Source organism: Limulus polyphemus, unplaced genomic scaffold (assembly GCF_000517525.1).
Source record: "Limulus polyphemus unplaced genomic scaffold, Limulus_polyphemus-2.1.2 Scaffold293, whole genome shotgun sequence".
Lineage (NCBI taxonomy): Eukaryota > Metazoa > Arthropoda > Merostomata > Xiphosura > Limulidae > Limulus > Limulus polyphemus.
Genome location: NW_013665903.1, coordinates 59,277 through 72,381, shown reverse-complemented (window position 1 = coordinate 72,381; position 13,105 = coordinate 59,277). Strand labels below are relative to the sequence as shown.

General features: G+C 29.2%; 1 protein-coding gene across 1 annotated transcript in view; it reads right to left on the bottom strand.

Annotated features, from left to right (window-relative positions):
- The window catches only part of LOC111085244 (forkhead box protein J3-like), a 31,641-nt gene extending 18,878 nt beyond the window's left edge, over positions 1 to 12,763 (bottom strand). Inside the window, exons 1-3 of the mRNA XM_022382918.1 lie at positions 12,295 to 12,763; positions 5,201 to 5,275; positions 3,512 to 3,583 (exon numbers count right to left, since the gene is read on the bottom strand). Coding sequence (XP_022238626.1) covers positions 3,512 to 3,583; positions 5,201 to 5,275; positions 12,295 to 12,603 — 456 coding nt within the window. The 5' untranslated portion in view covers positions 12,604 to 12,763. The remainder of the gene's footprint in view (positions 1 to 3,511; positions 3,584 to 5,200; positions 5,276 to 12,294) is intronic.
- Positions 12,764 to 13,105: the final 342 nt, after the last annotated feature.

Below are 13,105 nucleotides of genomic sequence, written 5' to 3'. Positions count from 1 at the left end.
ACTATTCATTGGTAAAAGAGTAGCCCAAGAGTTGGCAGTGGGTGGTGATGACTAGCTACCTTCCATCTAGTCTTACACTGCTAAATTAGGGATGGCTAGCGCAGATAGCCCTCGTGTAGCTTTGCGCAAAATTAAAAAAACAAACAAACACTCAACCCTCTCTATAAACTAAATGCTGTATATCACATATTAAGTTTATGATTTACCAACAATAATGCTTTTTTTTTTATAATATACTCATAATATCTTAGTACAATAGCTTGAAATCATAGTAGCAAAATATTCTACTTATATACATTATGCTCAGTCATACTTAAACCTAAAAATAAATAAATAAACTAAATATTATAAGGCTAAATAAATCTTACATCCCATGTTTATTAAGATAAATTAGGTTCCAAACAAGGAAATTAAGAGTTATAGAGGATAAATTTATCTTAAGATATGCCCTTGTAAAATTCTTTATCAGAGAATAACAGACTTGCAGAAAATATAGTACTGCTTTGTAAAGTATATTATCAAAGGTTAAATATCTATACAAATTAATTAATAACATTATCTAATATATAATTTCAAACTGTACTAGTCATAGATCTATACTATTAAATTATATCATTTATACACACACACACACATGGGAGTTTGTGTCACATAAGCTAATTGATTAACCAAAATATGGTTAAATCAATAAATAAAAATAAGTTTTTTTAATTAATACTGTTTTTGATTATTCCAAAATCAATTAATTAAAACTATGATATATCAATTATCACAAAAATAATTAACTACCCAAAATACGGGTTTCCAATTATTTCAACTATCCAAGTACCTGAAATATTGTTGCCAAACTTGCTCGTCTTGTCTTTGTCATGTCAAAGCTACTAAGATTATCTGCCACTGTCACTAATGTTTAACTACTGACTAGGGAGAAGGCAACTAGCTGGCAACACCCACTATTAATCATTTTTGTTGTTGTTGGTGGTGGTAAAATGCTGACTAAAAGGAAGGCAAACTCTCTGGCAGCACCTGTCACTAGCTGGTTTTTTTGTTGTTTGTTTTTACTTGTACACATCATGGTTAGAGGAACACTGTACTAACCAATTGTAATCAGGCCATTTATTAATCCATTACTAAATATTGGTAATTATCCAACTCTAAACTAAAGAGAGTAGTGTTAATCTCTGAACAGCAAACAGGGAGAATGAATGTTGGAAATAAAAATTCAAATTCAGTTCTAAGTAAATTTAAAGAAACATTATATAATCTTAATCATGCTAATATTAATGTACAAGAATTATGGATCAGAATTTATAAGCCTTACTTAATTTATTAAAACAATCTTAGGAAAGTCTTTAGACGGAAAAGTACCAAATATCTAAAATACAGCAGGTTCTGCAAATGTTATGTAGAGAATAAAATTAACATGGACAGCACAAGAAAACAAGCAAAAACATATGAACAAATAATCATAATCTTCTTCCAAATGTAAACAAAAGCCGGGATCTTTACCAATATTGGCCAACTTCAATATTCATTATACAGACTTCTCTTGCTGCTGAAGCTGAAGAAAAGCATATCTGCATGAGATGAAGACAGTCAGAAGAATGATGATTCCACAGTTTTAGGTCAGAACCAAAACAAACCAAATCAGATAAACTGAAGAAAATAAAAAATATCAAATTCAAAGTTACCTTTAATTTTACATCACAAAACAAAATGGTAAAGAAAACTGAGTAGTGCTAATTGTGATCAAACAAAATAATGACAAATAAGATAAAAAGGCTGAAAGTATATACATAATCAAGAATGTCACAAACAAAAACCATATATGACTAAGTTAAATACAATTCATAAACTAAAATAAGGTCCAAAACTGAAAACACAAAATGATATGCTGTCCAATAATATGTTTATGCAAAAACCAGTTAAAGTTACAACATAAATTTAAACTCATCACAAAATGAAATTAAAAGTACATAACAAAATTCAACTTAAATGCAGATAGGAAATTAATATAAATAGAACCAAGCACAATACAGTACAAATTAAATATAATGCAAAAAAAAAAATGTGTATAATTAAAGTAACTGAAAAATTAGGTATAGTCTTCTCTGTGCTCATATGAAGAAGTGTTATTTCATCCTGGAAATGCTACTTTTCTCAAGCCAGCTGCTGGTATCCATTAACAGGAGCCCATTTATGTTGGTTCACTTTAGCTTTACCGTAAGACCATATTTTTGTCAATCTCATAGACAAGGATGGCTATGTCATCATCATTCTTCTAGTGCTAGCATGCTTAGCCTGGCTATGAGAAAATTCACTTAGGCTTGACTAAGACATCTCTCAGAAATTGCTGGCTGGTGCTGGTTGACAGATACAGTAGCATTGACTGAGGTGCTTGAAGCTCCTCTACTTATCTTGCTGTTCATTTCCTAGCCTTAAAGGCAAACCATAGTTCTGGGAAGACACTTTAAGAGAATACAATCTAGTGGACCTCCTTGAGATGATGGTAAATGTTGTCCTGATGTATCTTGGTGGTTTGATACCCTGAAACTGAGCATGTGTGCCAATATCATCCTTTTCAAATGGTACCCTCCGACATGATTGCCAGTGGCAGCTTGGAGATGGCAAGTGCACAAGTTGATCTTGCATCCCCAACATCAGCTCCACCTTGCACCATGGGTTTAACAATGAGTTGCTTGATCTGGTGGTTACACTTGGTTTGTGTTAGTTGACAGCATCAGAAAAGGATTATCATACTCTTATAGGAACTTGTTGGCCATTGCATTAAGTTGATCAAACAAATTCACAGGTCACAAAATAAGATGGATTTATATAGAAAAAGTCAGGAATTAAAGCTCTATATCAATTCAACCTGGGATAGGCCAGAAGGCAATGTAAGGTTAAATATCACAACAAATCAGGTCATAGCTTAGCCTTTTACAGGAAAATGTTGTGACAAACAGGAAGTATTGTACATGCCACATCTCACAATTATTAATATTTAATTAATTCAACCCTCTGCTGAAAGAAAGAATTTTCCCAAAATACTAATAAATGGACCAATCCACTTATTTTCTATGGGATACCACACACATTTCTACATTGTTCAGACCTCTAACAATGATGGTCCCTAGCAAAAGTCCAGCCACCTTAAATATTCTTGTGTTCTTCCACTATTGTCTCATTAACTAAAAGCCAGAGATCTGGTTCCAATGGAGAATGGGGGAAAATGATCAAATCATAACCTTACACCAGTAAGTGGATATATGTTGTTCAATTACTGACAAAACATAACAATAAGATGTTGGTTCACTTTACCTCAGTTAATTTATTTTAGTATTATTGTATTTTCTAAGTGCTACAAACAACGGAGATTAAAACTGACGTGGGAATTATGAAATAGAATTATGTTTTAGTTTAAAAACATACAGATATGTTACAACTGCAGGACTTTCCACATATAGCAACTTAATACAATACCTTTCCATATAGCAACTTAATACAATACCTTTCCAGATTTCTTCTTCTTTTTCGTGATCGACACTTCAACTGATCTGTAGTCTACGACCCAGTAAGATCCCTGGAATGAATGAAATAAAGTAGCAATGATAAGTCATTACATTATTATCAACGACTTAATACCAGCAGGTTATTTTGAAAGTTAAGTACTGTACATATGTATGTATAACAGAAACATTAACATACTACATATAGTATTCTTTTTGTACAATCAGCTACTCTGCATAAATCATAAAATAAATATTTAGAAACCAATGCAATAATAATAATGTTCATGCTAACTATTTAGACTTGAACATTAATTTAGTAGAAGGCAAAGATATGAGAAGGGAATTTAATTTTCCCATTCTTGGTCTACCCACCCCCCACTACTGTTATTCCATGATGTTAAAAGGCATCATTATATCTCAGCTAAAAATATTTTTAATAATTAATAATAACAAACAAGAAAATAATGAATACAAATACTGGCAATTAAGAAAATTGGAAATATTTAAAAAATAAACTTTCGACATGGAAAATGCCTTTTTTTTTTGTCACTAGAGGTTATCCATTTTTAAGTAGCTCAATTTAAAATTATAATTTTATTCAGTATACCAGGATGGAAAGACAAACTTTAAGTAGCTGGGCTTGTTTTGCATTTTCCATGCTACATTTTAATAAATCTTCAAGAGAAAGGGATGAGAGTGTGATTATGAACTATGTAAGAAATATAAAGGTAAGGTTTGTAGTTCTATTTAAGTTCGTTTTATTTAAGATCTTTTATTATTTAATAAGGTTGGAGGTTGGAAGTTTCATATAGTAGAAATTTCAGAATGGTTTCATTTCTACTTTAGGAATTATAAGAACTTTTAAGGATAACTGCGTTCTCACAACTGGCTGCAGACAGTGAAATACAGTACGAGTTTGAGACGTTGTGGGTGTAAGCACTCAACTCCATACCCTTAACTGATCTCCCATGTTTGCTCACTAGCTTAACATCTATGGTTGGATTTTGTCGGGTAGATGGGAAATTCCAAACACATCTGGAAACTATTACCACAGGCATCATCCATTATGACTTTAAGGTGACAATTAGGATTGACAATGGATTTTTTACTAAAAGAACTTTTGGTGGTCTAAGTTCTTAAACATAATGATCTAACCCTAATGAATCAGAATTTATATAATGCACAATAATTAACCTGTACTAAAAATTCTGATGGTGCCAAATTCACTGTGCCCACTGTGGTGCTCACTGACTATAGTTAAAAGTAATGAAGTTTATATCAGGTACTGATTTAACATCTTTATAATAAGATCTTTCAAACAATTTCTATTCCTTTGTAAAATATTACAACAATTTTTTATCAATACACAAATTTAGAATTTTAAATCGCAATAATCTTATATGCTTGACGTGATATAAAGCTGGCCTAAATTGGCAGAATAGTTGGTTAATGAAAGGGGAGAAAAAAGTTAGAGTCTACATAGATGATGTCATATATGTCTAATAATATTACACCTGCATAAATTACTGGCTAATTAGAATGTGCTATAAGAGTTTTTAGTTTTTGCTACTGCAACAGCTCAATCCTTCACAACAGATAATTTTTCCATTACCTTGATTAATGTTCTACAACCATCTATTATGAAGTTTAAATTATTTTTCAAACCCTAATGATACAATACAACTTACTTTACCAGGGTCATTTTTTGAGCGAGGAACCTTATGGAAACACTTGTTAAGAGATAGATTGTGCCGTATCGAGTTCTGAAAAAAAAAAAAAAAGAATAACTGATATCAGAACATGAATAACACACAAAATTAAGTTTTATAATTAAACGTAACATTACGAGATGCTAGACAAGATTATATCACTATTGTGATAAAAGCCTTTAAAAAGGAATCAACTAACCAGTTTTCAAAATTGTACATGTATATTTCCAGGCTTTAAAATGAAGTGATGCAATATGATAAAAAATAAAAGACAAATAATATTAAAACTTCATTTTAATCTCTTCATAATGAAGATAGATATACTTTATAATTTCATTTTTATTATCTAATATTGAAAATTTATTGTGATAATTACAAATTAGTTTCTAAAGATATTTTAATAGTTATATATACAACATACTTTTAGTCTGTTAGTCTTTGCATTTTTTACCAATCCATTAGCATGCTTAGAGGTTATATACTCTTTTTACAGTCTAGCAAAAGCATTTTTTCTTTATTTAATGTTCTGAATGTTAACTGCTTACTTCCTATATTAATTTTAGTTTAACTCTTCATTGTATATTCTTATATCCTTTTTTTTGGTGGGGGATGGAGAATAAAATGTTTTTTCCTTTCTTAACATCAGTTAAACCAAATTACTTCACTCTTGTCAGGTTTAACTTTTTCTTCTTTATACAAATACAGAATACTATTTTACAGTTTTAGATATTTTGACTTTAATCCAGGGTTATAGAAATATACCTGGACTTTACTATTACATAGGGCTACACATCTTGTATCTGGTCTAGAACAAAAAAAACTGAATTTATTAAGTGTGTATACAGTTATATGCTGTTATTGAAGTATGCTTATGCTTATATACATAAAATACACTGCCACTTTATTTGCCCTTTGGTTGGAATACTTCATTTGGTTTAGAAAGTGGTTTAGTTCAAAATGTGATAATAAAAGTCTTCAAACTTATGGTTGAAATAAATGATGAATTTAGGCAATGAACCTCAAAAATTTGTTTGTCTCTCACAACGGTTACATAACGTTATGTATCAATCATGTACTAGCCACAAGGTTAGTCTCCATTTTTGTTTCACTCACTGAAATAAAAAACGGAAATGAGATAGTGATTTTGTTTTTCATGGCATATTTATTGATAACTTCAAATATTTCAAATTTAGTGATGCTTCAAAGTACATTCTCTGTCGTCGTTACAATTTTCAAGGTTAAACTGTCAACAATACTACAAAATGACATCCTCAACTTGACTGTACATAATCGGAATCAGTGATTTGCAATTTTGATATGATCGGTAAAACAGTAATATTACGAGTTTTCTTTTTGGCTAGTGCAGTCTGCTAGGTTAGATTGAAAAGTGTTTGCCCTAGCATGCATATATTTATAAACAATGTACATGCAGTAAGGTAGATTCTCCAAACAACTTACAAGTTTGCAATTTTTATTTGCCTGTGTTTGGAAAGTGTTGACAAAAAAAGAACCTATATGTACATTTTTCAAGTGTGTGAGAGTTTATGCAAGCTTGGTGTCATATATAAAAAGTTTAAAAGTAGCATTCTGATTGAAAACAGTAGTAAAAGTTCAAATAATCACTCTATATTCAAAATTTTATATATCAATTCCATTACACTGATACAAAAAGTTTGAATATTGGACAAAGTGATGGCAATCTTATTGATGAAAGTGCATTTACTTTGAATACATGGGCATTCATAGTGACATTGTTTGTGGATTGTATATGACTGATGAATGTTTGTAAATTTGGGAAGATCCAATCATGGTTTGTCATAAGTTCTGCTTGGTTAAGAAATGTTTAGATCAATTTATGTGAAGTCAAACTTTTAATGGCTCTTTTGATTTTAAGGGGCTGCGCAGTTACCTAGCAGACACATTTTATGGACCCGCCAGCATTTTTGTGAGCCATTGGCTCCCAGGCCCCTGCTAATTTTAAGTCCTGTAAACTATATAAAAATGCAATCCAAGTGTAATATATTAATAAAAGTTAATAATTAATGATACAGATTACATAATTAAGCAAACCATTTCACAAGTTTATACCTCTAACAAAATATGAGCAAAAAACCAGGACTCTATTTGCTCTTTTCAATATAGCTAAATATGTAGCTCAAGACTTTATGATTTTATCAACAATGGCCAGCTAAATCATTTTCTTTTTCAACAACAGCAATGCTTCTCACATACAAGAAAGAAGTCCTTTCCAAATTACCATTCCCCAAGTATACACCTTTACACTTCTCACATACAAGAAAGAAGTTCTTTCCAAATTACCATTCCCCAAGTACACACCTTTACACTTCTCACATACAAGAAAGAAGTTCTTTCCAAATTACCATTCCCCAAGTATACACCTTTACACTTCTCACATACAAGAAAGAAGTTCTTTCCAAATTACCATTCCCCAAGTACACACCTTTACACTTCTCACTCTCCTGAATCTAGCTTAAACTAAGAACACTATAAATGTTATGATACTACGACAAACCCACTACTCACTGCTAGTTATCCAAGTAAATAACTGCACCTGTGAGATTTAATTATATGTAGTAGATATATGTATAAGTAATTAATTGCAATTACATTCATAATATTTGACTTTTATCACTTTACTGCCACTTGGAAACCTTTTTAATTTATTCAAATTTACATTGAAACTACATTATCCAACTATATAATTTTTGTAGACTTCATCACTCACTGAAAATATTAGGTACTTGCGAGAATAAGTTAGATGTGTACCAAAAGTAGTTGATATAAAACAAAACCAGTGTAGCTATCAATAATTTCTATATACATGTTGCAAAACTGTTTATTATTCATGAATAATTTTGACTGTCTACTAAGATGAGACAATAAAAAATAATACATACTATGATGACAAATATGAGCTAAACAAGTATACATCTGTTTAGAAAAATTGTTATTACAATAATAAAAACAGAGTATTTTATCTGATATTTTAAAACATTTTAAAAAGAAAATCAGAAAATGCAGTTCATATATTTTACTGTTTTTAAGGAACAGATTATCAAGTTAATCTTAGTTGAAAATATTTTATAATTACATAATTATTTTATTTTAATGCTTGTAAATATGTAACATCTATTTATTTCATGTGATTAACTCATGAAGTTCAGTTCCAATGAGAAAAAGTTAAGCTGAAGATTATGAATTGTCTCTCTACCCTTCATAAGAAAGTTATATACATCCTAAGCTTTATTTTTTAATACTAGTAAGAATATTTTTGATAAACAGCTCTAATTCCTTTACCTTTTTCTGTGTACGTAAAAAATTATATTAATGACAGGAACAAAAGGTTTTACATTTCTTTATTATGTATTTACAGAAATGTACAGGTAATGTAACCAAACAATCTTTATATAAACACAGAATAAAATCACACAGACTCAATGATAAATAAGATATGCACTGTATAGTGTAAGCTCTTACATACAAATTTCCAACCCTTCTCATTATTTATAACCAATAAGGGCACAAGTTTGCAATGTGTTCAAATTTGATTGTGAAAATATATCAGATATTCAATCTGTCTATACATTTGTATGTTTCAAGATTCTACAAAAGTGCTTGAAGTTTCCACATGATAACATTTATATTTTAGATTCTTAAAGTTTAACTACTGTAATTAAATATTAATGACTCAAACCTCCATATTATCATCTTGCCACATTTTTGCTGTCTATGGCTGATAATAATGCTTTGGAAAAAAAAAAGATCTACAGGGGTACTTAACATTAAGACTATAGATAATGCTTTTAAGTTTAAATATAATCTCTGATAATAATACTCATATCTAACCTGGAAAACATCCATACATGACAGAAAAAATTTCACAAACATAAGAATATAAAAAGAGGAACAAATAATTATGTTTTACTCTAGTAAGTATACTTGTTATATTTTGATAACTCAAAATAAAAGTGCTATTTAAAGCTAATTACATATGCCTCAGAAAAGATTAAAGTAGTTAGCATTCTATGTAAATAATTATTGTACAATTAATATATAGTAATACTAATACTTTAAGAGAATAAACTAATATCTGAAAACAGTTTTAATACAAATTATTTAACTTAAATGCAGTTGCTTTATGCTTAGAAGCGAAAACTAGTACAGTTCACTGTGTTTTTTAAGTTAAGTATTATAATTTAAAATTGTTTTAACAACAAAAATAATATTATGTTCATAAGTGTTTGTCATTGATTACAAATATTGCAAAGAAATTTATAACATACTACTTCATCTTAGCAGTTTCAAAACTTCAAGATTTTTTTTATGATGTTCTTGAACCTTAATGGCCAAGTTATGAAAAGACACATAATTGAAGTGATAGATTTTTTTCAAATAAAATTGAAACTTTACTATTTCCTGGAAATACAATTGATTGGTAAATTAAAACTTGTGATTACATATGCACTGCAAACAGGTATAAATAGACAAATGAATGATAAATCAAATATAATCAACAAGCCTATATATCTTATACATATATTGTATATTAAGTCTCTTTACAAGCTATATTATAGCTAATATTTATATAACTAAATAGATATACATATACAGTCATATTTGAAAAAATCATTTGCAATCATGCCATGCCAGTAAGTCACCATAGCAACCAACAAACACAGAAAATATTGTGCCCAATCCAAGCATGCTACTGTGAAATCTAACAGGGACCTATTATATTTCTAGATCATATATAAATGTATAAAAAAATAAGTCAATTATGAAATAAATGTTTAGAGCCTGTATGACATATCATCTTACACAGTACAATTTTGTCTCACTCATGTAAGACTTGGCTTCATATTATTATCCAGGTACTCTTACAAATCTATCAACTTTTTGAATTATTGAAGACTGATGTGTTTGAAAACAGTACATGACATTATATACTCTAGAGTTATCTTCAGTTTGTGAAGCTTTAATCTTTCTTAACACATTCAAACTGTAACATTCAATTTCAAGTAATTTAGCAATAACATTTACAAATACAATTTGTGGAAAAATGTTAAAAGTTTTGAAATCTGTATCTCTTAATCTCTAAGGCTTGTTTAAATTCACTCATTATTCTTATATAAATAACAAGTTTTTAAATAATAAAAAAGAACTTCCATATATTCATAATATATACATATTTTTCTTATAAATGAAACATATTCTTGTTTGACTTTATTTTCAATGTGTAAACTTAGATTTTGTGTTGTTTATTTTTACTTACTTTTGAAATGCATAACAGACAATTTCTTTATCATATTAAAGTAACTTGCTAATTCAGTACAAATTTTATGGAACATTAAAAGTTTTAAAGAAATTTCAGAATTTATGACATATAATATGGACAGTTACTTAGTGTTAATTTAGTTACTATATGTTATATGGTATATCAGCATTTTTAACAACCACAAGATACATACAATATAACTAAGTGTAGTTCAGTAGAGGTTTTAACATTTTAACATGTAACATAACATTAAAGGACAAGAAGAAACCTTCTGGTTCATCTAGGCTGTCATATCCATCAAATTAAACCAAGTCCTAAAAAAACAATAATTTAATGTCTGTTCTGAGGTAAAGGGCCCAGAATTGAACAAAATATTCCTAATGTAGCTTAACCAATGACATTATAATCTATTTAAACTTATATTCAACATTTCTCATTAACTTTATCAGTTTCATATGGTGGTCTGTAACAAATTCCGATTAAAAGCCTTCTCCACCTACAACCACTAAGAGAAACCCAAACAGATTCAACTTCACTGCTGTTATGTAACCCACATTTTACATGTAAAGCCACTCCTCCCCTTCTTTTTAGTACTCTTTTCATCTGAGAACTGCCATTGATTAACAATTTATAAAAATAAGTTGTAAAACTAAATACATGTGAATACACTTACGTACTAAGTATATAAATAAAGACTTGTATGTAGCACAATGCCAACAAAGTGAAATAAACTGTTTTTGGATATTACAATGAGACATGTTCATTTATGAAAAAACAATAGTACTTTTAATTCTTATGGTATTATTGGCATATATATAGTTATTCAAAATATTTGTTTACAGGACAAGTGTATTGGAATGATATATATGTATATATATTTTTAGTTCTAAAGCTTATTGTTATCTAATACAGTACAATCAATACTTTTTTTTGTGTGTACATAAACAACATTATATGTAGTATAAGCACAAGTTTTAATAACAATTTCAAAATGTTACATATCCATAATAACATAATTTCTATATATAAATTAATTCAGAGGTCAAAGTCTATAACAAAAAATCTCATTAAAAGAATACCAGTCTTCAAAATAGGAAGCTTTCCTTCTTTAAATTTCTTATAATTAACAACAAAACCAGACAAGTATAGATAAAGGAAGTTTATTTTCTTAATTGTTCAATTTTGAAAATGCCAAGATTCTAAATCCTTCTAAAGTGTTCTTGATTCTTCAATTTTATTCTAACAATGAAACCACAATATTGTACCTTTAACATTTTAATAAGCATCTACCCCACAATCTAATTGATACCTTGAAAATAACCTGAAAAACTTTTAATAATTCAGTAGAAGAATGTGTACTACATCTTCTCACAGGATTTTTAAGTAATACTTTTAACAAAAATTTGAAAACAAATATTAAATGTTTTATTAGTAGTTACATTCTTAAAGAATTTTATTTTACCATTTCTTCAGTAAAGAGATATCATAAATGTCTATATAAATATATATTTTCTGTTTCATCGTCTACAGATTTTTGACTTGCTTTCCTCTCCAAATTGCACTACGAAATATTAACTTGATTAAGCACCACCTTTGTAAATCTTGACTTAAGACTTTTTTACGGCTTCAATTTGAAGTTCAAAGTTTTGTCAACATGTTATGTCTCAAGTCCAATGGTAAAGTTACTTATTTTTTACATAATCCTACAGAAACAAAATAAAAGTGGTACTCTACAATGAAATATGTTAAAGTATTATAAGGATACAAATGGGCTTACCTTCCACCCATTTCCTGCACCTTCGTAATAAGGAAAATTTCTACAAATCCAAGAATATATCTCACTTAATCTCATTCTTTTCTTAGGAGAACTATTAATAGCAAATGATATTAAAGTTGCATAGCTATAAGGAGGTTTTCCCTTTCCTGGAGATGAATTTAGAGTTAGCATAGGTTTTCCTAGAGAATACTTTTCTTCATAGTTATTACTTTCAAGTTTGTTGCATATCTGCTCTCCGTTTAGAGTTCCCTTCACATTTAGTTTTGGCAACCAGTCCATTGAAGTCAAGCTTTTATCTAATTCTGTCATATTAATTGGTATTGAATAAATTACAAGTTGTGAAGAAAATAACGAAGGTTTGAGTCCAAGCTCTACAATATACGACACCAAAGAACACAATAACTGTTACAAGCCTAAATATTTAAAAATAAAAACTTAACATTTCACTTATAACTTTGGTCTACGTAGACACACACCCCTCATCGTCAGCTTTCACCGTTAAACCGCTTGCGATCGAAAACAGAGGCCACGACCACCTGGGGGATTTTAAATAATCTGGTTTGAAATTATATATATGTGTGTGTGTATATATATATATATATATACAATATATAGAAAACACATAAGATCAAGAAGTGGAAAAATCAAACCTCGAGAGCTTATGCAAAATAAATATTGCGAAAACGCATGAGTTACCAAGTTTATTAATTATGATCTGTATTTCTTTTTGTTCAGTTAGAAAAGTAACTATGTTCACTTCAGATATGTTAAAGAATTTTTTCCAAAAATATTTATCATTATGTGTCAGTTC